At 42.5% G+C, this 27,373-nt stretch overlaps 1 protein-coding gene and 31 non-coding genes across 34 annotated transcripts in view; all 32 read right to left on the bottom strand.

Annotated features, from left to right (window-relative positions):
- The window catches only part of LOC131109088 (voltage-dependent T-type calcium channel subunit alpha-1I-like), a 161,769-nt gene that overhangs the window by 20,606 nt on the left and 113,790 nt on the right, over window positions 1-27,373 (bottom strand). For all 3 annotated transcript variants that reach the window (XM_058060719.1, XM_058060796.1, XM_058060871.1), the window contains exons 21-27: window positions 26,956-27,024; window positions 22,828-23,133; window positions 21,265-21,390; window positions 21,085-21,174; window positions 18,191-18,383; window positions 17,370-17,521; window positions 15,370-15,479 (exon numbers count right to left, since the gene is read on the bottom strand). In XM_058060719.1, the coding sequence (XP_057916702.1) occupies window positions 15,370-15,479; window positions 17,370-17,521; window positions 18,191-18,383; window positions 21,085-21,174; window positions 21,265-21,390; window positions 22,828-23,133; window positions 26,956-27,024 (1,046 nt within the window). The remainder of the gene's footprint in view (window positions 1-15,369; window positions 15,480-17,369; window positions 17,522-18,190; window positions 18,384-21,084; window positions 21,175-21,264; window positions 21,391-22,827; window positions 23,134-26,955; window positions 27,025-27,373) is intronic.
- trnar-ccu (transfer RNA arginine (anticodon CCU)) lies at window positions 63-135 on the bottom strand. Its single transcript has one exon. It is a non-coding gene; the product is annotated as a tRNA-Arg (tRNA).
- trnar-ccu (transfer RNA arginine (anticodon CCU)) lies at window positions 994-1,066 on the bottom strand. The gene has a single exon. It is a non-coding gene; the product is annotated as a tRNA-Arg (tRNA).
- trnar-ccu (transfer RNA arginine (anticodon CCU)) lies at window positions 1,685-1,757 on the bottom strand. The gene has a single exon. It is a non-coding gene; the product is annotated as a tRNA-Arg (tRNA).
- trnar-ccu (transfer RNA arginine (anticodon CCU)) lies at window positions 2,245-2,317 on the bottom strand. The gene has a single exon. It is a non-coding gene; the product is annotated as a tRNA-Arg (tRNA).
- trnar-ccu (transfer RNA arginine (anticodon CCU)) lies at window positions 2,512-2,584 on the bottom strand. Its single transcript has one exon. It is a non-coding gene; the product is annotated as a tRNA-Arg (tRNA).
- On the bottom strand, window positions 3,069-3,141 carry trnar-ccu (transfer RNA arginine (anticodon CCU)). Its single transcript has one exon. It is a non-coding gene; the product is annotated as a tRNA-Arg (tRNA).
- trnar-ccu (transfer RNA arginine (anticodon CCU)) lies at window positions 3,616-3,688 on the bottom strand. Its single transcript has one exon. It is a non-coding gene; the product is annotated as a tRNA-Arg (tRNA).
- Window positions 3,880-3,952, bottom strand: trnar-ccu (transfer RNA arginine (anticodon CCU)). Its single transcript has one exon. It is a non-coding gene; the product is annotated as a tRNA-Arg (tRNA).
- trnar-ccu (transfer RNA arginine (anticodon CCU)) lies at window positions 4,290-4,362 on the bottom strand. The gene has a single exon. It is a non-coding gene; the product is annotated as a tRNA-Arg (tRNA).
- Window positions 4,711-4,782, bottom strand: trnar-ccu (transfer RNA arginine (anticodon CCU)). Its single transcript has one exon. It is a non-coding gene; the product is annotated as a tRNA-Arg (tRNA).
- trnar-ccu (transfer RNA arginine (anticodon CCU)) lies at window positions 5,094-5,166 on the bottom strand. The gene has a single exon. It is a non-coding gene; the product is annotated as a tRNA-Arg (tRNA).
- On the bottom strand, window positions 5,527-5,599 carry trnar-ccu (transfer RNA arginine (anticodon CCU)). The gene has a single exon. It is a non-coding gene; the product is annotated as a tRNA-Arg (tRNA).
- trnar-ccu (transfer RNA arginine (anticodon CCU)) lies at window positions 5,948-6,020 on the bottom strand. The gene has a single exon. It is a non-coding gene; the product is annotated as a tRNA-Arg (tRNA).
- On the bottom strand, window positions 6,215-6,287 carry trnar-ccu (transfer RNA arginine (anticodon CCU)). Its single transcript has one exon. It is a non-coding gene; the product is annotated as a tRNA-Arg (tRNA).
- Window positions 6,506-6,578, bottom strand: trnar-ccu (transfer RNA arginine (anticodon CCU)). The gene has a single exon. It is a non-coding gene; the product is annotated as a tRNA-Arg (tRNA).
- Window positions 7,927-7,999, bottom strand: trnar-ccu (transfer RNA arginine (anticodon CCU)). The gene has a single exon. It is a non-coding gene; the product is annotated as a tRNA-Arg (tRNA).
- Window positions 8,327-8,399, bottom strand: trnar-ccu (transfer RNA arginine (anticodon CCU)). Its single transcript has one exon. It is a non-coding gene; the product is annotated as a tRNA-Arg (tRNA).
- Window positions 8,748-8,820, bottom strand: trnar-ccu (transfer RNA arginine (anticodon CCU)). The gene has a single exon. It is a non-coding gene; the product is annotated as a tRNA-Arg (tRNA).
- On the bottom strand, window positions 9,206-9,278 carry trnar-ccu (transfer RNA arginine (anticodon CCU)). Its single transcript has one exon. It is a non-coding gene; the product is annotated as a tRNA-Arg (tRNA).
- On the bottom strand, window positions 9,763-9,835 carry trnar-ccu (transfer RNA arginine (anticodon CCU)). Its single transcript has one exon. It is a non-coding gene; the product is annotated as a tRNA-Arg (tRNA).
- Window positions 10,069-10,141, bottom strand: trnar-ccu (transfer RNA arginine (anticodon CCU)). The gene has a single exon. It is a non-coding gene; the product is annotated as a tRNA-Arg (tRNA).
- Window positions 10,336-10,408, bottom strand: trnar-ccu (transfer RNA arginine (anticodon CCU)). The gene has a single exon. It is a non-coding gene; the product is annotated as a tRNA-Arg (tRNA).
- Window positions 10,893-10,965, bottom strand: trnar-ccu (transfer RNA arginine (anticodon CCU)). Its single transcript has one exon. It is a non-coding gene; the product is annotated as a tRNA-Arg (tRNA).
- trnar-ccu (transfer RNA arginine (anticodon CCU)) lies at window positions 11,440-11,512 on the bottom strand. Its single transcript has one exon. It is a non-coding gene; the product is annotated as a tRNA-Arg (tRNA).
- trnar-ccu (transfer RNA arginine (anticodon CCU)) lies at window positions 11,704-11,776 on the bottom strand. The gene has a single exon. It is a non-coding gene; the product is annotated as a tRNA-Arg (tRNA).
- On the bottom strand, window positions 12,114-12,186 carry trnar-ccu (transfer RNA arginine (anticodon CCU)). Its single transcript has one exon. It is a non-coding gene; the product is annotated as a tRNA-Arg (tRNA).
- Window positions 12,535-12,606, bottom strand: trnar-ccu (transfer RNA arginine (anticodon CCU)). The gene has a single exon. It is a non-coding gene; the product is annotated as a tRNA-Arg (tRNA).
- trnar-ccu (transfer RNA arginine (anticodon CCU)) lies at window positions 12,918-12,990 on the bottom strand. The gene has a single exon. It is a non-coding gene; the product is annotated as a tRNA-Arg (tRNA).
- On the bottom strand, window positions 13,339-13,411 carry trnar-ccu (transfer RNA arginine (anticodon CCU)). The gene has a single exon. It is a non-coding gene; the product is annotated as a tRNA-Arg (tRNA).
- trnar-ccu (transfer RNA arginine (anticodon CCU)) lies at window positions 13,606-13,678 on the bottom strand. Its single transcript has one exon. It is a non-coding gene; the product is annotated as a tRNA-Arg (tRNA).
- trnar-ccu (transfer RNA arginine (anticodon CCU)) lies at window positions 13,897-13,969 on the bottom strand. The gene has a single exon. It is a non-coding gene; the product is annotated as a tRNA-Arg (tRNA).

Below are 27,373 nucleotides of genomic sequence, written 5' to 3'. Positions count from 1 at the left end.
TAAACCTCAGGAAGAACCATCACTTCAGCTTGGTAGATCGTACTGTTTTAACGCAAGATGGACACCCCAGATAGGACTCGAACCTACAATCCCTGGCTTAGGAGGCCAGTGCCTTATCCATTAGGCCACTGGGGCTCTCTGTTTCAGACAGAAGAGCAACAAAGGCAGTTATGTTCATACTGATGGTCTTCCAACAAGCCCAACAAACTGGAATGGAAACTGGAAACGTTCAACAGCAAACAATGTAAATGTAGTAACACAAAAGCTTCAGATAGGAGTTGAACAGACAATCCTTGGATTTAGTCAAGGCAATAATTGACTTGGGCCACAGAGTGGGAATCGTTTAGCAGTGAACAGTGTAAATGTAGTAAAACAGAAGCTCCGGTTTGGTGGTAGTGGTCTTCCAAAAAGTGGAATGGGAAACTTCATCGGGCCAAACCCAGAAAAGAACCAGAACTGGTAAAACCCCAGATGTGAGTGAGGGCAACAATTGACTTGGGCCAAGAGTTGGGAAATGGTTTAGCAGTGAACAATGTAAATGTAGTAACATTTGTAGTAACAAAAGATGTGTAAATGATGGTGATCTGTGCCTGAAAGAGGCTTTAGATTCAACTTCTTTGGGTGGGACGGTAAACCTCAGGAAGAACCATCATTTCAGCTTGGTAGATAGGAGACTAAAGTACTGTTTGAACCCAAGATGGACACCCCAGATAGGTCTTGAACCTACAATCCCTGGCTTAGGAGGCCAGTGCCTCATCCATTAGGCCACTGGGGGTCTCTGCTGTGAACAGAAGAGCAACAAAGGCAGCTGTTCTCATTCTGATGGTCTTCCAACAAGCCTAACAAACTGGAATGGGAAGTTTCATCGGGCCAAACACAGAAAAGAACCAGAACTGGTACAACCCCCGATGTGAGTCGAGGACTCACTCGGGCCACTAAAAAGAAAACCTTTAACAGCAAATAGTTGAAATGTAGTAACAGAGAGGGTGCACACACCCCAGATAGGACTCGAACCTACAATCCCTGGCTTAGGAGGCCAGTGCCTTATCCATTAGGCCACTGGGGCTCTCTTTTTCAGACAGAAAAGCAACAAAGGCAGCTGTGCTCATGCTGGTGGTCTTCCAACAAGCCAAACAAAGTGGAATGGGAAGCTTCATCGGGCCAAACCCAGAAAAGAACCAGAACTGGTACAACCCCAGATGTGAGTCGAGGACTCACTTGGGCCACTAAAAAGAAAACATTTAACAGCAAATAGTTGAAATGTAGTAATATAGAGGCTGCATACACCCCAGATAGGACTCTAACCTACAATCCCTGGTTTAGGAGGCCAGTGTCTTATCCATTAGGCCACTGGGGCTCTCTGCTCTGAATTGAAGCGCAACAAAGGCAGTTATGTATGTTTGGTGGTAGTGGTCTTCCAAAAAGTGGAATGGGAAACTTAATCGGGCCAAACCCAGAAAAGAAGCAGAACTGGTAAAACCCCAGATGTGAGTGAGGGCAACAATTGACTTGGACCAAGAGTTGGGAATGGTTTAGCAGTGAACAATGTAAATGTAGTAACACAAAAGATGGTGATCTGTGCCTGAAAGAGGCTTTAGATTCAACTTCTTTGGGTGGGACGGTAAACCTCAGGAAGAACCATCATTTCAGCTTGGTAGATCGTACTGTTTGAACCCAAGATGGACACCCCAGATAGGACTCGAACCTACAATCCCTGGCTTAGGAGGCCAGTGCCTTATCCATTAGGCCACTGGGGCTCTCTGTTTCAGACAGAAGAGCAACAAAGGCAGTTATGTTCATACTGATGGTCTTCCAACAAGCCCAACAAACTGGAATGGAAACTGGAAACGTTCAACAGCAAACAATGTAAATGTAGTAACACAAAAACTTCAGATAGGAGTTGAACCGACAATCCTTGGCTTTAGTCAAGGCAATAATTGACTTGTGCCACAGAGTGGGAATCGTTTAGCAGTGAACAGTGTAAATGTAGTAAAACAGAAGCTCCGGGGGCTCTCTGCTCTGAACTGAAGCGCAACAAAGGCAGTTATGTATGTTTGGTGGTAGTGGTCTTCCATCAAGCCAAACAAAGTGGAATCAAAACCAGATGTGAGTCGAGGCATCGACTTGGGCCACAGAGCGGGAATCGTTTAGCAGTGAACAGTGTAAATGTAGTAAAACAGAAGCTCCCTACACACCCCAGAGTCCGTGAACATTGCGAATATAGTATTATTACAGCAACATGGACACCCCAGATAGGACTCGAACCCACAATCCCTGGCTTAGGAGGCCAGTGCCTTATCCATTAGGCCACTGGGGCTGTTTCATTCATGCTGGTGGTCTTCCAACAAGCCAAACAATGTGGAATGGGAAGCTTCATCAGGTCAAACCCAGTAAAGAACCAGGACTGGTACAACCTCAGATGTCTGTTGAGGTAACAATTGTCTTGGGCCACAAAAAAGAAAACGTTCAACATCAAATAGTGTAAATGTAGTAATACAGCAGCTCAATAAACACCCCAGATAGGACTCGAACCTACAATCCCTGGCTTAGGAGGCCAGTGCCTTATCCATTAGGCCACTGGGGCTCTCTGTTTCAGACAGAAGAGCAACAAAGGCAGTTATGTTCATACTGATGGTCTTCCAACAAGCCCAACAAACTGGAATGGAAACTGGAAACGTTCAGCAGCAAACAGTGTAAATGTAGTAATACAAAAGCTTCAGATAGGAGTTGAACCGACAATCCCTGGCTTTAGTCAAGGCAATAATTGACTTGGGCCACAGAGTGGGAATCGTCTAGCAGTGAACAGTGTAAATGTAGTAAAACAGAAGCTCCAGGGGCTCTCTGCTCTGAACTGAAGCGCAACAAAGGCAGTTATGTATGTTTGGTGGTAGTGGTCTTCCAACAAGCCAAACAAAGTGGAATGGGAAGCGTCATCAGGTCAAACCCAGTAAAGAACCAGGACTGGTACAACCTCAGATGTCTGTTGAGGTAACAATTGTCTTGGGCCACAAAAAAGAAAACATTCAACATCAAATAGTGTAAATGTAGTAATACAGCAGCTTCCTAAACACCCCAGATAGGACTCGAACCTACAATCCCTGGCTTAGGAGGCCAGTGCCTTATCCATTAGGCCACTGGGGCTCTCTGCTCTGAACTGAAGCGCAACAAAGGCAGTTATGTATGTTTGGTGGTAGTGGTCTTCCAAAAAGTGGAATGGGAAACTTCATCAGGCCAAACCCAGAAAAGAACCAGAACTGGTAAAACCCCAGATGTGAGTGAGGGCAACAATTGACTTGGGCCAAGAGTTGGGAATGGTTTAGCAGTGAACAATGTAAATGTAGTAACACAAAAGATCCACATTCACGGAGAGCGCTTGCGTAAAAGATCGTCATCTGTGCCTGAAAGAGGCGTTAGACACAACTTTGTTGGGTGGGACGGTAAACCACAGGAAGAACCATCATTTTAGCTTGGTAGATAGGAGACTGTCAAACCTAGTAAAGAACAAGAACTGCTACAACCTCAGATGTCTGTTGAGGTAACAATTGTCTTGGGCCACAAAGCAGTAATCGTTCAACATCAAATAGTGTAAATGTAGTAAAACATAAGTCCCCTAAACACCCCAGATAGGACTCGAACCTACAATCCCTGGCTTAGGAGGCCAGTGCCTTATCCATTAGGCCACTGAGGCTCTCTGCGTCAGACAGAAGAGCAACAAAGGCAGTTATGTTCATACTGATGGTCTTCCAACAAGCCCAACAAACTGAAATGGAAACTGGAAACGTTTAACAGCAAACAGTGTAAATGTAGTAAAACAAAAGCTCCCTACACACCCCAGATTCCGTGAACATTTTGAATGTAGCATTACTACAGGAACATGGACACCCCAGATAGGACTCGAACCTACAATCCCTGGCTTAGGAGGCCAGTGCCTTATCCGTTAGGCCACTGGGGCTCTCTGCTCTGAACTGAAGCGCAACAAAGGCAGTTATGTATGTTTGGTGGTAGTGGTCTTCCAAAAAGTGGAATGGGAAACTTCATCGGGCCAAACCCAGAAAAGAACCAGAACTGGTAAAACCCCAGATGTGAGTGAGGGCAACAATTGACTTGGGCCAAGAGTTGGGAATGGTTTAGCAGTGAACAATGTAAATGTAGTAACACAAAAGATGGTGATCTGTGCCTGAAAGAGGAATTAGATTCAACATCTTTGGGTGGGACGGTAAACCTCAGGAAGAACCATCATTTCAGCTTGGTAGATCGGAGACTAAAGTACTGTTTGAACCCAAGATGGACACCCCAGATAGGACTCGAACCTACAATCCCTGGCTTAGGAGGCCAGTGCCTTATCCATCAGGCCACTGGGGCTCTCTGCTTCAGACAGAAGAGCAACAAAGGCAGTTATGTATGTTTGGTGGTAGTGGTCTTCCAAAAAGTGGAATGGGAAACTTCATCGGGCCAAACCCAGAAAAGAACCAGAACTGGTAAAACCCCAGATGTGAGTGAGGGCAACAATTGACTTGGGCCAAGAGTTGGGAATGGTTTAGCAGTGAACAATGTAAATGTAGTAACACAAAAGATGTGTAAGTGATGGTGATCTGTGCCTGAAAGAGGCTTTAGATTCAACTTCTTTGGGTGGGACGGTAAACCCCAGGAAGAACCATCATTTCAGCTGGGTAGATTGGAGACTGAAGTACTGTTTGAACCCAAGATGGACACCCCAGATAGGACTCGAACCTACAATCCTGGCTTAGGAGGCCAGTGCCTTATCCATTAGGCCACTGGGGCTCTTTGCTTTGAGCAGAAGAGCAACAAAGGCAGTTATGTTGATACTGATGGGCCAGAACTGGTACAACCCCAGATGTGAGTGAGGGCAACAATTGACTTGGGCCAAGAGTGGGAATTGTTTAGCAGTGAAAAATGTAAATGTAGTAACACAAAAGATCCACATTCGGCGAGCGCTTGTGTAAAAGATCGTCATTTGTGCCTGAAAGAAGCATGAGACTCAGCTTCTTTGGGTGGGACGGTAAACCACAGGAAGAACCATCATTTTAGCTTGGTAGATAGGAGACTAAAGTACTGTTCCAACCCAAGATGGACACCCCAGATAGGACTCGAACCTACAATCCCTGGCTTAGGAGGCCAGTGCCTTATCCATTAGGCCACTGGGGCTCTCTGCTTCAGACAGAAGAGCAACAACGGCAGTTATGCTCATACTGATGGTCTTCCAACAAGACAAAAAAACTGGAATGGAACGTTTCATCGGGCCAAAACCAGAAAAAAAACACCAGATGTGAGTAAAGGCAACAATTGACTTGGGCCACAGAGTGGGAATGGTTTAGCAGTGAACAATGTAAATGTAGTAACACAAAAGTTCCACATTCACTGAGAGCGCTTGTGTAAAAGATCATCATCTGTGCCTGAAAGAAGCATGAGACTCAACTTCTTTGGGTGGGACAGTAAAACACAGGAAGAACCATCATTTCAGCTTCGTAGATAGGAGACGAAAGTACTGTTTTAACCCAAGATGGACACCCCAGATAGGACTCGAACCTACAATCCCTGGCTTAGGAGGCCAGTGCCTTATCCGTTAGGCCACTGGGGTTCTCTGCTCTGAACTGAAGCGCAACAAAGGCAGTTATTTATGTTTGGTGGTAGTGGTCTTCCAAAAAGTGGAATGGGAAACTTCATCGGGCCAAACCCAGAAAAGAACCAGAACTGGTAAAACCCGAGATGTGAGTGAGGGCAACAATTGACTTGGGCCAAGAGTTGGGAATGGTTTAGCAGTGAACAATGTAAATGTAGTAACACAAAAGATGTGTAAATGATGGTGATCTGTGCCTGAAAGAGGCTTTAGATTCAACTTCTTTGGGTGGGACGGTAAACCTCGGGAAGAACCATCATTTCAGCTTGGTAGATCGGAGACTAAAGTACTGTTTGAACCCAAGATGGACACCCCAGATAGGACTCGAACCTACAATCCCTGACTTAGGAGGCCAGTGCCTTATCCATTAGGCCACTGGGGCTGTTTTGTTCATGCTGGTGGTCTTCCAACAAGCCAAACAAAGTGGAATGGGAAGCTTCCTCGGGTCAAACCTAGTAAAGAACCAGAACTGGTACAACCCAAGATGTCTGTTGAGGTAACAATTGTCTTGGGCCACAAAGCAGTAATCGTTCAACATCAAATAGTGTAAATGTAGTAATACAGAAGTTCTCTAAAGACCCCAGATAGGACTCAAACCTACAATCCCTGGCTTAGGAGGCCAGCGCCTTATCCATTAGGCCACTGGGGCTCACTACTTCAGACAGAAGAGCAACAAAGGCAGCTGTGCTCATGCTGGTGGTCTTCCAACAAGCCAAACAAAGTGGAATGGGAAGCTTCATCGGGCCAAACCCAGAAAAGAACCAGAACTGGTACAACCCCAGATGTGAGTCGAGGACTCACTTGGGCCTCTAAAAAGAAAACGTTTAACAGCAAATAGTTGAAACGTAGTAATATAGAGGCTGCATACACCCCAGATAGGACTCGAACCTACAATCCCTGGCTTAGGAGGCCAGTGCCTTATCCATTAGGCCACTGGGGCTCTCTGCTTCAGACAGAAGAGCAACAAAGGCAGTTATGTATGTTTGGTGGTAGTGGTCTTCCAAAAAGTGGAATGGGAAACTTCATCGGGCCAAACCCAGAAAAGAACCAGAACTGGTAAAACCCCAGATGTGAGTGAGGGCAACAATTGACTTGGGCCAAGAGTTGGGAATGGTTTAGCAGTGAACAATGTAAATGTAGTAACACAAAAGATGTGTAAGTGATGGTGATCTGTGCCTGAAAGAGGCTTTAGATTCAACTTCTTTGGGTGGGACGGTAAACCCCAGGAAGAACCATCATTTCAGCTTGGTAGATTGGAGACTAAAGTACTGTTTCAACCCAAGATGGACACCGCAGATGGGACTCGAACCTACAATCCCTGGCTTAGGAGGCCAGCGCCTTATCCATTAGGCCACTGGGGCTCTTTGCTTTGAGCAGAAGAGCAACAAAGGCAGTTATGTTGATACTGATGGGCCTCCGTCAAGCCAAACAAAGTGGAATGGGAAGCTTCATCAGGCCAAACCCAGAAAAGAACCAGAACCAGAACTGGTACAACCCCAGATGTGAGTGAGGGCAACAATTGACTTGGGCAAAGAGTGAGAATGGTTTATTAGTGAACAATGTAAATGTAGTAACACAAAAGATCCACATTCACGGAGAGCGCTTGTGTAAAAGATCATCATCTGTGCCTGAAAGAGGCGTTAGACTCAACTTTGTTGGGTGGGACGGTAAACCACAGGAAGAACCATCTTTTTAGCTTGGTAGATAGGAGACTAAAGTACTGTTTCAACCCAAGATGGACACCCCAGATAGGACTCGAACCTACAATCCCTGACTTAGGAGGCCAGACTTAGGAGAACCAGAACTGGTACAACCCCAGATGTGAGTCGAGGACTCACTTGGGCCACTAAAAAGAAAACGTTTAACAGCAAATAGTTGAAATGTAGTAACAGAGAGGCTGCACACACCCCAGATAGGAGTCAAACATACAATCCCTGGCTTAGGAGGCCAGTGCCTTATCCATTAGGCCACTGGGGCTCTTTGCTTTGAGCAGAAGAGCAACAAAGGCAGTTATGTTGATACTGATGGGCCAGAACTGGTACAACCCCAGATGTGAGTGAGGGCAACAATTGACTTGGGCCAAGAGTGGGAATTGTTTAGCAGTAAAAAATGTAAATGTAGTAACACAAAAGATCCACATTCGGCGAGCGCTTGTGTAAAAGATCGTCATTTGTGCCTGAAAGAAGCATGAGACTCAGCTTCTTTGGGTGGGACAGTAAACCACAGGAAGAACCATCATTTTAGCTTGGTAGATAGGAGACTAAAGTACTGTTTCAACCCAAGATGGACACCCCAGATAGGACTCGAACCTACAATCCCTGGCTTAGGAGGCCAGTGCCTTATCCATTAGGCCACTGGGGCTCTCTGCTGTGAACAGAAGAGCAACAAAGGCAGCTGTGCTCATACTGATGGTCTTCCACCAAGCCTAACAAACTGGAATGGGAAGCTTCATCGGGCCAAACCCAGAAAAGAACCAGAACTGGTACAACCCCAGATGTGAGTCGAGGACTCACTTTGGCCTCTAAAAAGAAAACGTTTAACAGCAAATAGTTGAAATGTAGTAATAGAGAGGCTGCACACACCCCAGATAGGACTCAACTTCTTTGGGTGGGACAGTAAAACACAGGAAGAACCATCATTTCAGCTTCGTAGATAGGAGACGAAAGTACTGTTTTAACCCAAGATGGACACCCCAGATAGGACTCGAACCTACAATCCCTGGCTTAGGAGGCCAGTGCCTTATCCGTTAGGCCACTGGGGCTCTCTGCTCTGAACTGAAGCGCAACAAAGGCAGTTATGTATGTTTGGTGGTAGTGGTCTTCCAAAAAGTGGAATGGGAAACTTCATCGGGCCAAACCCAGAAAAGAACCAGAACTGGTAAAACCCGAGATGTGAGTGAGGGCAACAATTGACTTGGGCCAAGAGTTGGGAATGGTTTAGCAGTGAACAATGTAAATGTAGTAACACAAAAGATGTGTAAATGATGGTGATCTGTGCCTGAAAGAGGCTTTAGATTCAACTTCTTTGGGTGGGACGGTAAACCTCGGGAAGAACCACCATTTCAGCTTGGTAGATCGGAGACTAAAGTACTGTTTGAACCTAAGATGGACACCCCATATAGGACTCGAACCTACAATCCCTGGCTTAGGAGGCCAGTGCCTTATCCATTAGGCCACTGGGGCTCTCTGTTGCCATCCAAAGAGCTGTTTATGCTGATGGTCTTCCAACATGGCGGACCAGAATTCATAAAAACAAAACACACTCCAAAACACTTTGGAGATCGCATTCACGGAGAGCGCCTGCGTAAATGATCGTGATCTGTGCCTGAAAGAGGCTTTAGATTCAACTTCTTTGGGTGGGACGGTAAACCACAGGAAGAACCATCATTTCATCTTGGTAGATCTGAGACTAAAGTACTGTTTCAACCCAAGATGTGAGTTGAGGCAACAATTGACTTGGGCCACAGAGTGTGAATCGTTTAGCAGGAACAGTGTAAATGTAGTAATACATAAGCTCCTTCGACCAAGGAAACGCTTAACAGCAAATAGGTAATAGAGAGGATGCACACACCCCAGATAGGACTCGAACCTACAATCCCTGGCTTAGGAGGCCAGTGCCTTATCCTTTAGGCCACCGGGGCTCTCTGCTGTGATCACAAGAGCAACAAAGGCAGATTTGTTTATGCTGGTGGTCTTCCAACAAGCCCAACAAACTGGAATGGAAACTGGAAACGTTCAACAGCAAACAATGTAAATGTAGTAACACAAAAACTTCAGATAGGAGTTGAACCGACAATCCTTGGCTTTAGTCAAGGCAATAATTGACTTGGGCCACAGAGTGGGAATCGTTTAGCAGTGAACAGTGTAAATGTAGTAAAACAGAAGCTCCGGGGGCTCTCTGCTCTGAACTGAAGCGCAACAAAGGCAGTTATGTATGTTTGGTGGTAGTGGTCTTCCAACAAGCCAAACAAAGTGGAATGGGAAGCGTCATCAGGTCAAACCCAGTAAAGAACCAGGACTGGTACAACCTCAGATGTCTGTTGAGGTAACAATTGTCTTGGGCCACAAAAAAGAAAACATTCAACATCAAATAGTGTAAATGTAGTAATACAGCAGCTTCCTAAACACCCCAGATAGGACTCGAACCTACAATCCCTGGCTTAGGAGGCCAGTGCCTTATCCATTAGGCCACTGGGGCTCTCTGCTCTGAACTGAAGCGCAACAAAGGCAGTTATGTATGTTTGGTGGTAGTGGTCTTCCATCAAGCCAAACAAAGTGGAATCAAAACCAGATGTGAGTCGAGGCATCGACTTGGGCCACAGAGCGGGAATCGTTTAGCAGTGAACAGTGTAAATGTAGTAAAACAGAAGCTCCCTACACACCCCAGAGTCCGTGAACATTGCGAATATAGTATTATTACAGCAACATGGACACCCCAGATAGGACTCGAACCCACAATCCCTGGCTTAGGAGGCCAGTGCCTTATCCATTAGGCCACTGGGGCTGTTTCATTCATGCTGGTGGTCTTCCAACAAGCCAAACAATGTGGAATGGGAAGCTTCATCAGGTCAAACCCAGTAAAGAACCAGGACTGGTACAACCTCAGATGTCTGTTGAGGTAACAATTGTCTTGGGCCACAAAAAAGAAAACGTTCAACATCAAATAGTGTAAATGTAGTAATACAGCAGCTCAATAAACACCCCAGATAGGACTCGAACCTACAATCCCTGGCTTAGGAGGCCAGTGCCTTATCCATTAGGCCACTGGGGCTCTCTGTTTCAGACAGAAGAGCAACAAAGGCAGTTATGTTCATACTGATGGTCTTCCAACAAGCCCAACAAACTGGAATGGAAACTGGAAACGTTCAGCAGCAAACAGTGTAAATGTAGTAATACAAAAGCTTCAGATAGGAGTTGAACCGACAATCCCTGGCTTTAGTCAAGGCAATAATTGACTTGGGCCACAGAGTGGGAATCGTCTAGCAGTGAACAGTGTAAATGTAGTAAAACAGAAGCTCCAGGGGCTCTCTGCTCTGAACTGAAGCGCAACAAAGGCAGTTATGTATGTTTGGTGGTAGTGGTCTTCCAACAAGCCAAACAAAGTGGAATGGGAAGCGTCATCAGGTCAAACCCAGTAAAGAACCAGGACTGGTACAACCTCAGATGTCTGTTGAGGTAACAATTGTCTTGGGCCACAAAAAAGAAAACATTCAACATCAAATAGTGTAAATGTAGTAATACAGCAGCTTCCTAAACACCCCAGATAGGACTCGAACCTACAATCCCTGGCTTAGGAGGCCAGTGCCTTATCCATTAGGCCACTGGGGCTCTCTGCTCTGAACTGAAGCGCAACAAAGGCAGTTATGTATGTTTGGTGGTAGTGGTCTTCCAAAAAGTGGAATGGGAAACTTCATCAGGCCAAACCCAGAAAAGAACCAGAACTGGTAAAACCCCAGATGTGAGTGAGGGCAACAATTGACTTGGGCCAAGAGTTGGGAATGGTTTAGCAGTGAACAATGTAAATGTAGTAACACAAAAGATCCACATTCACGGAGAGCGCTTGCGTAAAAGATCGTCATCTGTGCCTGAAAGAGGCGTTAGACACAACTTTGTTGGGTGGGACGGTAAACCACAGGAAGAACCATCATTTTAGCTTGGTAGATAGGAGACTGTCAAACCTAGTAAAGAACAAGAACTGCTACAACCTCAGATGTCTGTTGAGGTAACAATTGTCTTGGGCCACAAAGCAGTAATCGTTCAACATCAAATAGTGTAAATGTAGTAAAACATAAGTCCCCTAAACACCCCAGATAGGACTCGAACCTACAATCCCTGGCTTAGGAGGCCAGTGCCTTATCCATTAGGCCACTGAGGCTCTCTGCGTCAGACAGAAGAGCAACAAAGGCAGTTATGTTCATACTGATGGTCTTCCAACAAGCCCAACAAACTGAAATGGAAACTGGAAACGTTTAACAGCAAACAGTGTAAATGTAGTAAAACAAAAGCTCCCTACACACCCCAGATTCCGTGAACATTTTGAATGTAGCATTACTACAGGAACATGGACACCCCAGATAGGACTCGAACCTACAATCCCTGGCTTAGGAGGCCAGTGCCTTATCCGTTAGGCCACTGGGGCTCTCTGCTCTGAACTGAAGCGCAACAAAGGCAGTTATGTATGTTTGGTGGTAGTGGTCTTCCAAAAAGTGGAATGGGAAACTTCATCGGGCCAAACCCAGAAAAGAACCAGAACTGGTAAAACCCCAGATGTGAGTGAGGGCAACAATTGACTTGGGCCAAGAGTTGGGAATGGTTTAGCAGTGAACAATGTAAATGTAGTAACACAAAAGATGGTGATCTGTGCCTGAAAGAGGAATTAGATTCAACATCTTTGGGTGGGACGGTAAACCTCAGGAAGAACCATCATTTCAGCTTGGTAGATCGGAGACTAAAGTACTGTTTGAACCCAAGATGGACACCCCAGATAGGACTCGAACCTACAATCCCTGGCTTAGGAGGCCAGTGCCTTATCCATCAGGCCACTGGGGCTCTCTGCTTCAGACAGAAGAGCAACAAAGGCAGTTATGTATGTTTGGTGGTAGTGGTCTTCCAAAAAGTGGAATGGGAAACTTCATCGGGCCAAACCCAGAAAAGAACCAGAACTGGTAAAACCCCAGATGTGAGTGAGGGCAACAATTGACTTGGGCCAAGAGTTGGGAATGGTTTAGCAGTGAACAATGTAAATGTAGTAACACAAAAGATGTGTAAGTGATGGTGATCTGTGCCTGAAAGAGGCTTTAGATTCAACTTCTTTGGGTGGGACGGTAAACCCCAGGAAGAACCATCATTTCAGCTGGGTAGATTGGAGACTGAAGTACTGTTTGAACCCAAGATGGACACCCCAGATAGGACTCGAACCTACAATCCTGGCTTAGGAGGCCAGTGCCTTATCCATTAGGCCACTGGGGCTCTTTGCTTTGAGCAGAAGAGCAACAAAGGCAGTTATGTTGATACTGATGGGCCAGAACTGGTACAACCCCAGATGTGAGTGAGGGCAACAATTGACTTGGGCCAAGAGTGGGAATTGTTTAGCAGTGAAAAATGTAAATGTAGTAACACAAAAGATCCACATTCGGCGAGCGCTTGTGTAAAAGATCGTCATTTGTGCCTGAAAGAAGCATGAGACTCAGCTTCTTTGGGTGGGACGGTAAACCACAGGAAGAACCATCATTTCAGCTTCGTAGATAGGAGACGAAAGTACTGTTTTAACCCAAGATGGACACCCCAGATAGGACTCGAACCTACAATCCCTGGCTTAGGAGGCCAGTGCCTTATCCGTTAGGCCACTGGGGTTCTCTGCTCTGAACTGAAGCGCAACAAAGGCAGTTATTTATGTTTGGTGGTAGTGGTCTTCCAAAAAGTGGAATGGGAAACTTCATCGGGCCAAACCCAGAAAAGAACCAGAACTGGTAAAACCCGAGATGTGAGTGAGGGCAACAATTGACTTGGGCCAAGAGTTGGGAATGGTTTAGCAGTGAACAATGTAAATGTAGTAACACAAAAGATGTGTAAATGATGGTGATCTGTGCCTGAAAGAGGCTTTAGATTCAACTTCTTTGGGTGGGACGGTAAACCTCGGGAAGAACCATCATTTCAGCTTGGTAGATCGGAGACTAAAGTACTGTTTGAACCCAAGATGGACACCCCAGATAGGACTCGAACCTACAATCCCTGACTTAGGAGGCCAGTGCCTTATCCATTAGGCCACTGGGGCTGTTTTGTTCATGCTGGTGGTCTTCCAACAAGCCAAACAAAGTGGAATGGGAAGCTTCCTCGGGTCAAACCTAGTAAAGAACCAGAACTGGTACAACCCAAGATGTCTGTTGAGGTAACAATTGTCTTGGGCCACAAAGCAGTAATCGTTCAACATCAAATAGTGTAAATGTAGTAATACAGAAGTTCTCTAAAGACCCCAGATAGGACTCAAACCTACAATCCCTGGCTTAGGAGGCCAGCGCCTTATCCATTAGGCCACTGGGGCTCACTACTTCAGACAGAAGAGCAACAAAGGCAGCTGTGCTCATGCTGGTGGTCTTCCAACAAGCCAAACAAAGTGGAATGGGAAGCTTCATCGGGCCAAACCCAGAAAAGAACCAGAACTGGTACAACCCCAGATGTGAGTCGAGGACTCACTTGGGCCTCTAAAAAGAAAACGTTTAACAGCAAATAGTTGAAACGTAGTAATATAGAGGCTGCATACACCCCAGATAGGACTCGAACCTACAATCCCTGGCTTAGGAGGCCAGTGCCTTATCCATTAGGCCACTGGGGCTCTCTGCTTCAGACAGAAGAGCAACAAAGGCAGTTATGCTCATACTGATGGTCTTCCAACAAGACAAAAAAACTGGAATGGAAAGTTTCATCGGGCCAAAACCAGAAAAAAACCCCAGATGTGAGTAAAGGCAACAATTGACTTGGGCCACAGAGTGGGAATGGTTTAGCAGTGAACAATGTAAATGTAGTAACACAAAAGTTCCACATTCACTGAAAGCGCTTGTGTAAAAGATCATCATCTGTGCCTGAAAGAAGCATGAGACTCAACTTCTTTGGGTGGGACAGTAAAACACAGGAAGAACCATCATTTCAGCTTCGTAGATAGGAGACGAAAGTACTGTTTTAACCCAAGATGGACACCCCAGATAGGACTGGAACCTACAATCCCTGGCTTAAGAGGCCAGTGCCTTATCCATTAGGCCACTGGGGCTGTTTAAGGTCATCAGAATAATGGTGTTTTCCAACATTGGAAGAAGGACAAAAAAACAGGAAATATGTCATTTTCACTTCCTAACTGCACCATGCTGTACTGAGCTGTACTTATTCAGTATTGTCACAGACCTTAGCGAGGGATCAGTTGCGGTGTCCATCTCGATATAAAAAAAATGTAATCACAGCTCCACCAATACACAAGTCATATTTTTCACAGTTCAGTGCAAAACTTTATTTTTTGGGAACTCATTTCGCTGCCAAGTAGCAGAATGGGATAAATGTTCCTGTACAGTCTTGCCCCAGATTATATCTCAATGGAGGAGATAGAAAAAGTAGTAAACACACTGAAAACGAGGCCACCAAACTGATCCAAAACACATGAAGTGCAACAGTTCGGGGTGAGAGGCAAATGCATGGTGGTGGTGGGGGTGGTGGGGGGCACAGTCATACACGGTCAACAATGTAAAGAGTACAAAATCTGAAGAGAGAACAAAAAGACGGACAGCAGAACAAACACCCCCCCCCCCCCAAAACATTCAGTTCCTTCAGCGCACACACACGCCATTCTAAAAATGGAGCAGCAGATGTAATAATAAATATTTCTACAGAGGGAAATGTGAAGTAATATGCAGCAACAGCTGCTCCACATGGAGGCCAGTGCCATGCTGGGCTGGACGGCAGAGGACCGACTCCATACTGATTCCATTAACATTCTATTTTCTGCACCTGCACAGCTTTGGCGTAGGTGTTTAAAAAAAAATAAAATAAATATTCCTCCCCAAAAGATGAAAACCCCCCAAATGTCATTACCAGTTTTCTTCCTCACTACGAAGAAATGACAAATTAGTCATGCATTGCTCATAAGCTTTAATCGTTTTGATTCTGAGCACTTATTTATCCTTACATTTACTCATATTGGACTATAAAGTTCAAAGAATGACAAATATACAAATGGTGGGTTGGTACCTGTCTTTGAAGAAACGCCGAAATCCGAAGGCCACCAGCTTGAGCGATGCTTCAATGACAAAGGTGGAGGTGAAGAAGTAGTTGCAGTACTTCAGTGCTGTTTCCAGAGACTGAAATGGAAAGGATAACTTTTAAAATGATATAGTCCGAAATACCTTTCATTTAGTTTTATTTAATGGCGCTGGGTTCACATGCACTTTTTTGTGTCAGTGTATACTATTTAATCAAAAACAGTTCAATACAGTAAAAACAATGCAGATAAGTCAAGTTCAACTTGTAACTTTAAGTAAATGGAACCAACTGGGCTGGAAGAATGAAGCTAACCGAGTAGTATCATACGTGACGTCAGACTTGAGAATACACTTTAAGAATGGGAATACGACTGATTTGCAATTTCTACTCATATACCAGAAATTTGGACCTCATTTTGGGCCCTAAGCTTACACCCTAAACTGTGTACAGTATACTTCTCATCAAAATATTTAAGACCAGTTGAAAAACTGCAGGGGCTGCACAGTGATCGAGTGGTTAGCGTGCAGACCTCACAGCTCTGAGATTATTTTCTTATTTAGTTATTATTCTTATTTAGTTTATTATTTTATTATTTTATTATTTTATTATTTTATTATTTTATTATTTTATTATTTCATTATTTTATTATTTTATTATTTTATTATTTTATTATTTTATTATTTTATTATTTTATTATTTTATTATTTTATTATTTTATTATTTTATTATTTTATTATTTTATTATTTTATTATTTTATTATTTTATTATTTTATTATTTTATTATTTTATTATTTTATTATTTTATTATTTTATTATTTTATTATTTTATTATTTTATTATTTTATTATTTTATTATTTTAACTCTGTGTGGAGTTTGCATGTTCCAAAAACATGCTAGTTTAATTGGCGACTCCAAATTGTCCATAGGTATGAATGTGAGTGTGAATGGTTGTTTGTCTATATGTGCCCTGTGATTGGCTGGCCACCAGTCCAGGGTGTACCCCGCCTCTCGCTCGAAAACAGCTGGGATAGGCTCCAGCACCGCCCGCGACTCTTGTGAGGATAAGCACTAGAAAATGAATGAATGAATGAAAAACAGCAGGAATTTATAATTTGCACTATTGGACCTCAAGGACGCTCAAAAGTTATTTTTTTAAAGGAGAATAAGAGTGAGACAAAAAATTTTTTTAGTAATTTTTTTTTGTAAACAAGCCTTACAAAGAAAAAGGCTTTTCAGAAAAGTTCAAGTCTTTAAAAGGTAAAATCTTGGCAAAAAGGTGCATTTAATATGATTTAGTGTAAGGTTGTCAGACTGTCAGGATCTCTTGATGGTATTTGAAACTTCTTTGAAGATCCTGAGGGTTATGGGAGAAAAAAATAAAGTGGTAGCCCCCCCCCCCCCCCCCCCCCAAAAAAAAAGGACCATCCTCGGTCCAGGTGGTACTGATGCAGAGTACAGTCCAATAACCATCAGACACCATCTGCCAGAGAAGGCTTTTCAGAACCAAAATGTCTCTGAAGGCCTCGTCTCCTTCAACACCACAAAAGGAGAAGAAAGTTTTATCCTCTGATGAGAAAAATGTACGCTTGACATTCCTGATGGCTTCCAACATTACTGGCATGACAAGGAGATCCCACCTGAGATGTTTTCCACATGGCAAAACAGGCTATGGCTGTGTGGAGATGTTGCAGGGGGGGGGGCATCCCTCATGACTGAAGACCCTGGTCTGTGTGGTAATGACTGGCTTTTTTAACAGGACTGCGCTTCATTAAGGTCTTCTTCTTCTTCTTTTTTTGGACCATCCCGCGTGTTCCCCTCATGTAAACTTTTTATCAGCTAATTAATCCGGAGTCTATTTTTCATGACCACTTAAGCAAACTCAAAGGCCAGTAAAACATCACCATTGCTTTCTATTCCGAGCACACGTTTTTTTATGACCAGTCGGCCATATTGTTTATGCTTCTGAGGCCAGTTAAAACGTCTCACCTGAGGCTGGCTGTAGTGCTCCAGGGACATGGTGATGACGTTGATGCAAATGATGAAGGTGATGACCAGGTCCAGGTAGTGACTGGTGCACAGCGTGTGGATCGCCAGGCGCGCCGGTCCGTACGATGCAAAGTAAGGAAGCTTCTGGGCCTCTGCAACGTCACAGTTAGATGTTAGATGTGGAGATAAACAATCAAATGGTAAGAAATACACAGAATTACATAATTAAGGTGGGTTCATTCCACTCTGGTTTCCTCCCACATTCCAAAAACATGCTAGGTTAATTAGCGACTATGCAGTATGCATAGGTATGAATGTGAGTGTGAATGGTTGTTTGTCTATATGTGCCCTGTGATTGGCTGGCCACCAGTCCAGGGTGTACCCCGCCTCTCGCCCGAAGACAGCTGGGATAGGCTAATCAGGCGAGAAAGTGGCCGTTTAGATTCCCAGTGTGCCATTTATTTGTCCAAATACCAACTGTTTACAATTTCGTTCAGGGTCCAGGGTCGCAGACCTCACATATGGGAGACCCGAGTTCAATTCCACCCTTGGCCATCTCTGTTTGCATGCGTGGGTTTTCTCCTGGTACTCTGGTTTCCTCCCACATTCCAAAAACATGCTAGGTTAATTAGCGACTCCAAATTGTCCATAGTAGGTATGAATGTGAGTGTGAATGGTTGTTTGTCTATATGTGCCCTGTGATTGGCTGGCCAGCAGTCCAGGGTCTTGTTTTCCCATCAATTAATGTACTTCACTTTTTATATGTTGCTATCTCAAAATATAAAAAAGCTCATCTCATCCCACAAAGTCATGATCCTTACTCCGTCTCTTCTTCTCCATTCGGCGCTGGCGCTTCTCCTCGCGCCGCCGCGCCTCCTCCACCTCCTGGTGCTGCCGACACTTGTGGAAGTTCTCCACCACCACGCCCACGAACATGTTGAGCACGAAGAAGCTGACGATGAGCAGGAAGGAGATGAAGTAGAGCAGCATCCACGGGTTGTTGTTGGTCACTGGCTGCGAGGCGGCGACATCAGGAAAGGGAAGTTAACTCTGTGTGTTGCTTTTTTTTTTGGCTTGGCTTTGACATGTGTCAAAAACATTTCGTCGTCATCCGTGTGGAATTGTTGGGGATCTACAGTCATCTTTTCGTGGTTTTGTAGTTTTTCAAATTAGATCGAATCAATAAATTATTTTGTGGTTGAATATGGCCCGTCATTATTAAAAACCACTGCACATTAAATCAAATTGTACTTATTCTTGGCCTCCACCATCATTTATTAGTTTTATTAGTATTTTATTAGTATTAGTTTCCCAATAGTATTCCAAATGGTGGGGCATAACTAAAAATAATTTAGAATCACTGCCCTAAATGTAATATTTTCAAGCATAAAATGTCTAAATGAGGCAACTAAACGAACTAAAATATAAATACAAATCAACAAACTACTTGTCAGTGTAGTATGTGAGAGGTAATACCAAAACAGACAGTTATTATAGGCTTACATTATCTCCCACAATAATAATAATAACCATTATCACAATCCTAAAAATAACACAGGATATTGTGTTATAACCCACAACAAGCAAAAACCTCCAATGTCACTTCCTGTCTGCCTGGATTAAAGTCCGCCAAGAAACACGAGCAGGAATTTTATTTGTGTCTTATTAGGTTTTATGGCTTATTTAGTTACTATTATTATGTCTACAATATTGGGTAATATGAGTGTAAAGCCGATCAGTCCAGGGACACTAGTGTGAGGCCCCCGCCTTGATATGAAAGTTTAATGTTAGTGCGGCCCGCGCAAGTTTGATATGGATGCTGTATGGTATCATGTACCCAGAAAAAAATTATTACATTTGATTAATGTTCATGTTAAAGGTTAAATAACTGTTAATAGTTATCCTCCCTATCCGTGTGGAAGTGGTACATTTTTGGCTATTTAAGTTTAAAGGAAATAACTTGAAGGCTACCGTTTAGGTCGCTCGCTCTCTAGTTTGCGAGTTAGCATGTGTCTCAAGACCCTGCAGTTGCGCAATATGTTGTAAATAAAAAAAGAGTATAAATGTGACTATAGTCGTGTTTTGTCATGTCTACAGGGCTCTAATAATGCTTTGTTCATTTTAATCTGAAAAAAATAACTTGTCTACCCACCAACTATATGTGGTTTCTTAAGTTTTTATTATTTGCCGTTTTATTGTTATTATTATATTTATGTATTTATTACTGGTTGATTGATGTTCTTTATTTTTGATTTGTTTATTTATTTTTCATCTTATTTTGTGTAGAAAAATAAAAAGTAAGATATTTGAGAACAGTGGAATGTTTTATCAGAGATTTTCTTGTAGAAAATCGAAACCAAAGCAAAGTTCATTCATTTTTCTGTTTTTAATAAATGTCTTTAATTAGTATTTTTATTTAATAAAAACCTGATGCGGCCCAGTCTCACCCAGACCAGTGGGCGAGACCAGTGGCCCCCAAGTAAATTAAGTTTGAGACCCCTGATATACAGTCTATGATAAATGCCTAAAAATATTGATATCAATACAGTATCGTGGAACAAAGTATCGCGATATATTGCTGAAACGATATTTTCTTACACACCTAGTGCAGCGCAAGGTGGCGCAGGGTGGCGCAGCATGGCGCACCCCATCCAGTGGTAATTTCGTCCAGGGCACCAATGTGCGCAGCCAATTTGGTCAAACTGGACTGCGTCCATTTTCCACTTGCCACAGTGAAGATTTTTTGACAAAACGGCGCACCCAAGGTGCCCTTAAAGATGGCCACCTCCAACCTTGTCTATTCTTGGTGCAGGAAAAGTGCACTCAGCGCTGTGGTAAATTGGCTGACGGGTGCACGGTGCACACACGTCACCAAAACCTCCTAGGCAGGTTTTTCAGAGTCCCATCACATCTGATATCACATGAAACATGTCACGGGTAAAAATGGCAAAATTATGATACCAACTAATGAATCATAAATCTCATTCTTTTAACTCGTGTATCTAGATGCGTATTGAATTGTTTACCACAAAGAGATTCACATCCCTAGTGGTTTTTGAGTGTACAATCCAGTAATATAAAGGTGGGAGGTTTCTATTCAGTGTGTGATTCCAATTTTATTGACAGAAAATGAGAATTGCATTCAAAATGTTAATAGGTTTTACAATATCTCCATATTTCTAAAGAAGTGTGAGCCAATTATTCCAAACCCAGGTAGCGAGCGCTACCACATCATTCCAGCAGCGGACACAATACCTCCAGCAGATTGGGAGGAGTGTCCATACAGGTAGTTATCACATGGAGTCATTACCAAACAACAGTTAGGCTCAAGTGTCACACAAAGCCCAGATGAGAGTCACACTCTCAATTGTACGCATAGATGAAAGCTAAAATTGGATTAGTCATTCATAGCGACCACGATGGCGCGCGCTGACACTTTTCTACCTCCGAGCCAAAGGAAGAAAAGCTCCCTTTAATGGATTACCTAATGGACTTCAAAAGCAATTTTGAGAGCGGGACGTGTTCAGTTGACTTTGAGAGCGTGCGCCTGAAGGCACCATATGTGATGCACACGTGCAAACTTGTCTGATTTGCACATAAACACATTTAGTATCTTGGTTCTTTAAGGAGCCAATGCGTACAAACTGACCAGTACCAGGAATTTGTGATAGATGAGGTGAAAAGTTATACTGTAGTATTTATGTGTGTGTGTTACCTGCTGGTCTATCCCCACTGCATCCAGTCCATGATACATGATGTTGACCCAGCCGTCTTTGGAGGCCAGCACAAACAAGGACATCAGAGCCTTGGAAAGGGATACACAGGGATACACATTTTAAATACAGTAGCTATATCATAATATTTCTTGAAAACTATACTTGTTGCCGCTTAGTACCTGTCCAAGATTGTCAAAGTTGTATTTGTGATGAACCCATCGGTGATTGGCAGCCAGGCAGTCCGATTTGTTGGTGATGTTCTTCACATCCAGGCCGACACAGTAGTAGAACTTGCCCTTGAAGAGCTGACATTTACAAACACACGAGAAACATGGTAATGGTAATGGTTTTATTTCATTTGAACATGCATCAGATTACAATTGAATGCATCACATAATCAGTTCACAGTTCCACATGTCCAAAAGGAGTAGGAAGAAGCAAAGCTTATTAAATCCTACCCCTCCATCTGGTACTTTTACAATCACTAACTTTTACATTTGTTCACTTCCTGCTTTCCTAATATAGTTTACGTATTTTTTTTGTGACATACTGAAGTAGGAGGTGATATGAGCATCCAATGACATAATGGGTACCATAGTAAGTGTCAACATAGTGATATATATAGCACATCATGACTGGTTCAAGAGTCCAAACAAAAAGTCCAAACATTATGGGAATAAAGTAAGAATTAGAAAAGGAAAATTTATAAGAAGAAAGTTGAAATGTTGTTGCTGGAAATTTTACAAAATCCAGCAGAAATGGAAAAAAATATTATATTATATAAAAAAAACTTTTGTTATTATTTTATTTATTTTATTTTATTTTAATGTTTTTTTATTACTTTTACAATCAGTAACTGTTACATTTGTTCATTTCCTAATATAATTTAAGTTTATTTTTGTTTGTTTGTTTAGTTTTTTTGGGGCGGCGGTTATTTTATTTTTTAATTTTTTAAATTTTTTGTCATGTACCAAAGTATGAGGTGATATGAGCATCAAATGACATAATGTGTACCATAGTAAGTGTCAATATAGTGATATGTATAGCACATCATGACTGGTTCAAGACTCTTCATCCTTGTATTTAGCAGACATCAACTGCTTGTATTGTTTCTTGAATTGGCTCATCGTTGTGCATTGTTTAAGGTCCTTACTCAATCCATTCCATAGTTTGATTCCACATACTGAAATGCTATGGCTTTTTAACGTAGTCCTAGCATATAAGTGTTTCAAATGTACTTCTTCCCTGAGATCATATTTCTCCTCTCTTGTAGAGAAGTATTGGATGACATTTTTAGCTAATTGGTTATTTTTAGCCTTATGCATTATTTTATTTTATTTTATTTTATTTTATTTTATTTTATTTTATTTTATTTTATTTTATTTTATTTTATTTTATTTTATTTTATTTTATTTTATTTTATTTTATTTTACAAATAAGGAATTAGTATGCTCTCTGTAGGCGGCATTATGAATTATCCTTACTGACCTTTTTTGCAGTACATTTAGTGAGTGAAGATGGCGGTGCCCATGTAATCGGCACCGCATGTTTTTTTTTTTTTTTTTTAGGAGCAGTTCCATAATTAGGATCGAACGCAGCTCCCTCTCACACATGAAAGACTCCGTCAACACGAGATGTTGACAGCTTCACAAAAGAGAAGATGCCTCATTGAAGAACTGCTGGAATGCTGAGAAGAATAAGGTTAAGATGATGGTTGCCAACATACACAGTTGGATGTTTACCTGAACTCCCAGGATTCCAAAGATGATGAAAAAGGCACAGCAGATGAGGACAATGTTGCCGATAGGCTTGAGGGAGGTAATGAGGGTCTCCACCACCAACTTCAGACCGGGAGCTCTGCTGATAACCCTGAGGGGGCGGAGCGTTCGGAGCAGCCGGAGAACGCGGAGCACGCCCAGGATCTTGGCGCCGCCTGCCATGGACACCACGATGTCGATGAGCGATACGAAGACCAGGAAGCCGTCCAGAATGTTCCAGCTGCTCCTCAAGTAGGCCGTCTCTCCCAGGTAAAGCCCCATGGACACCACCTGTGGAGATGACGAGGGGATGAAGATGGAGTGGTATCGTGCCCACACCATCTTTGTTGTTATGAACATCTTCTGGTCTTATTTAGCTTTTTTTGTTGTATGATTCCTGAAAGAGAAGAAAAATCTCATCCCGACGTATTCGCCATACGCCATAGCAAGCGGCTCTTCCCGCTGTAGACTTTGGTTCCCCCAAAACCATAGCAGTCGGTGCTCGGAAGCTAGCATGTTTACATTAACAAACGCAACCGTCAATCATTATTTGTACACTGCATTCTTCTGTTTTGAAAATATATCATTTATAGTAGATGCGTATCGGCAAATCATCTACCACAACGAGATACACACCCCTAGTTTTAGCCCACATCAAGAAACGCAAAGTAGAAGTATTGGATGACATTTTTAGCTAATTGGTTATTTTTAGCCTTATGCATTATTTTATTTTATTTTATTTTATTTTCATTCATTCATTCATTTTCTACCGCTTTTTCCTCACGAGGGTCGCGGGGGGTGCCGGAGTCCATCCCAGCTGTCCTCGGGCGAGAGACGGGGTACACCCTGGACTGGTCGCCGGCCAATCACAGGGCACATATAGACAAACAACCATTCACACTCACATTCATACCTATGGACAATTTGGAGTCGCCAATTAACCTAGCATGTTTTTGGAATGTGGGGGGAAACCGGAGTACCCGGAGAAAACCCACACATGCACGGGGAGAACATGCAAACTCCACACAGAGATGCCCGAGGGTGGAATTGAACCCTGGTCTCCTAGCTGTGAGGTCTGTGCGCTAACCACTAGACCGCTGTGCCGCTTATTTTATTTTATTTTATTTTATTTAACTATATCAGCAAGTTGAAGTATTTGTGATTTTAGAAATAAGGAGTTAGTATGTTCTCTGTTGGCGGCATTATGAACACAAAGGACTCCGAATGTGGTTATCCCGATGTGTGGGCTTACGAGACAAAGACGCATCACGTGAGATGTTTGCAGAGGTGAGGCGTCTTTGACGCCCCGCCAGGGAACACGACATTGCTTTCTCTCTTCAGGCAAACAAACAGAATTTGGGAAAAAAAAGGAAAAATGGCAGATGGTGTCGGAATGTCTCGGGGAACAACGGCTGTTGGAAGTCGACCAAGAACCGCCAAGTGCTTACAAAAACAGAACCTCTGAGGTTGTATTTGGGATTCACTCCCAAACGTTGGGGAAAAACATGCCTCAGTTCATATGAGATAAGGTATGTCATGTTGGGTCGTCATGGCAACAGTTGTGTTGTTTGTCCCCTGTGGGGACATACGATCGCTGGCATACAAAAGGACTAAATGGCGTTAATTGTGTTTGTTGTGCTGTGCACGGACATTAGGGGGTCTTATTAAAAACACGGATGCTCCTAGGAGGCAAAATGAAAATGCCTGAGGCCTTTATGATTCCGTCTTAATAAATATCAGCCTTCAAAAGAAAGAATAAAAAAGGAAAAGTGAAATATATTCTCATTGTTTTTCTAATTAGAGTCCCATATTCAAGGTCAGACTCACAAACATCAGGTAACGCTGCTTAGATCCATCACTGCTCCGACTGTGTGTGTGTGTGTTTGGGCAGTGGGCGGGGCCAAGGAATTAAATGGGAAATGAAGTGCATCTTCAGAGGAGAAAAGTCCAAAGTTGAATTAATGCCACCCTTTTAATTATTATCCCACATAGAGAATCTCATATTTCCTGGAGCAACAGATTAAAGAAATCCAAGAGGGGAGGGGCTCAACAGAGGAATGGAGGAAGTAACTCACCGGCCACTTATTAGGTACGCAATCCAATGAGATCCAATGAGATGAGAATATACCCGCTTATGTTGAAACCCTGGGATATGAATATTTTAGTTCCCTTCTCTATTTTAGTTCCCATCTCTGTTGCTCTGTTCGTTTCTCTGTCCCCACTTAAGACAATTATGTCAGTGTTGCTTTTTATTGTTTTTTTTTTTTCATTTTTCTCTGTCTGTCCCTTCATAAACCAAGTATGTTCCAGCTCAGGGGTGCTCACAGTGTGGCCCGGGGGCTATTTGCAGCCTGTGGCTGTTTTTTATTGGCCCACGGCAGCTTCTAACTAAAACTAAAACTAAAAAATACAACAACAGCAAAAAGTCAAACTATTGAGAGAAAACATGTCATGTTCTGTAGTGCGGCTCTGCCATGAAAAAAGTAATGGTAATGGTTTTATTTCATTTGAACATGCATCAGATTACAATTGAGTGCATCCCATAATCAGTTCACAGTTCCACATGTCCAAAAGGAGTAGGAAGAAGCAAAGCTTATTAAATCCTACCCCTCCATCTGGTACTTTTACAATCAGTAACTGTTACATTTGTTCACTTCCTGCTTTCTTAATTTAATTTAATTTAATTTAATTTAATTTAATTTAATTTAATTTAATTTAATTTAATTTAATTTAATTTAATTTAATTTAATTTAATTTAATTTAATTTAATTTAATTTTTGTGACATACCGAAGTACGAGGTGATATGAGCATCCAATGACATAATGGGTACCATAGTAAGTGTCAATATAGTGATATATATAGCACATCATGACTGGTTCAAGATACCAAACATTATGGGAATAAAGTAAGAATTAGGAAAGGAAAATTTATAAGAAGAAAGTTGAAAAGTTGTTGCTGGAAATTTTACAAAATCCAGCAGAAATTAAAAAAAATATATATTATATTAAAAAAATATCACATGAAAAAACTGGTATTCTAACAAGACTAAGGTCATAATAATGAGGAAAAATGTTATTTTAGTTGAAATATTAAAGTCAAAAATGTGTTTTTTCAAGTCATAATATTAGGAGAAACAAACACAACAAAATGAAGTTGTACAGTAATTTTTGGACATTTTGTTTGGGGAAAAATATTATTATGGGAATAAAAAAAATATTTGCCAAGGGAGAAATTGATATTAATAATAGGCTTATTAACTTATACGACAAAGCTGACATGCAGTTTTTTTCTCAGACTATAACTTCAGAGAATCTCGACAACAAAGTAACAAAAGTTGCATCCTTTCATTTGGCCCAAATTAGTTTTAGCCCAAGTCAGACTTTTAAAGGAGAGGACAGGTTAGCAATGGCGTCATTACATCACTAATAAAATGGCTATAAAAAATACATATCAAACGGCAAAACTCAAAGAAGGGTAGGCAAGCCTCAAATGAGGACATGCGATCGTGTAGAGGAATCAAAAGCACGCAACATGCGAAGAAGTTGAACATGTGAACTCTGCATCACCCTTATATGATGATGCGCCTACACCGAATACGCCTTCATTAACTCCAGACGGAATTAGCATCGATATGGAAAGGAGCCCTTGATAATGGATGAATGATAGATAATACCGCACTTCCTGCCGTGGATTAAAGCCACTGTGTGTGTGTGATGTGTGTGAACATGTTTGTGTGTTTATGGAGGAGAAGTCCACCAGCAGCTAAAGACCCTCTCACGAGGCGCAAGAGCCCGCTAATTAACTTCATTATCTACTAACCAGCCCGGTGATGGAGAGGGGAATGGATGTGTGGAAAAGTCGAGGGAATAGAGTCAAAGTTAAAGGAGGTGATGGACGAGGAGGAAAAGGAGATATAATAATGCGGCGCAGGGAGGATGTGACTTTAAAAAATGGTGAGGAGGTAACGGATATCAGTGGGGTGATGAAGATGACAGCCAGGGAGCAGAGATCCGACATCCTGGAAGAGCCCAACACCCCCACCCCCCACCCCCCGACTCTTGAAAAGACATGAGCAGGAGTTACCATTGGGGAGACGAGGGGGATGTTTTTACCTTGACAGTCATCTCGGTGACAAAGATGGCGGTGAAGATGTAGTTGGAAAGCGTGAGAAGAAGCCTTTCCTGCAAGAAACAAGAGGACATGGAACAGGAAGTCATTGAAATCTGAAATTTGGGATGTCTTTATTACATGCTTTTATGGTAAAAAGAATGTGTTATGAAGTATTAGTTATGTCACAAATTAGTATATGCTCTATTGAGCCAAGTAAGTACTGGTCGACTTTTTGTTCTCATCTTTATTGTTTTATGTTCCCTCCTAAGCCCCCCCTCTACTTGCCAATATCATCGTCGCTTTTTGTTTTTGTCTTAATTAATCTGCTAATCCATAAATACATACGTACATATATAGCTGGTGATGTTGCCTTTTGTTCTTATAATATTTATTGCTATTTATTGTTGTTACTTTTTCTTG

The sequence above is a fragment of the Doryrhamphus excisus genome, chromosome 1 (assembly GCF_030265055.1).
Source record: "Doryrhamphus excisus isolate RoL2022-K1 chromosome 1, RoL_Dexc_1.0, whole genome shotgun sequence".
NCBI lineage: Eukaryota > Metazoa > Chordata > Actinopteri > Syngnathiformes > Syngnathidae > Doryrhamphus > Doryrhamphus excisus.
This window is presented reverse-complemented; position numbering and strand designations above follow the sequence as displayed.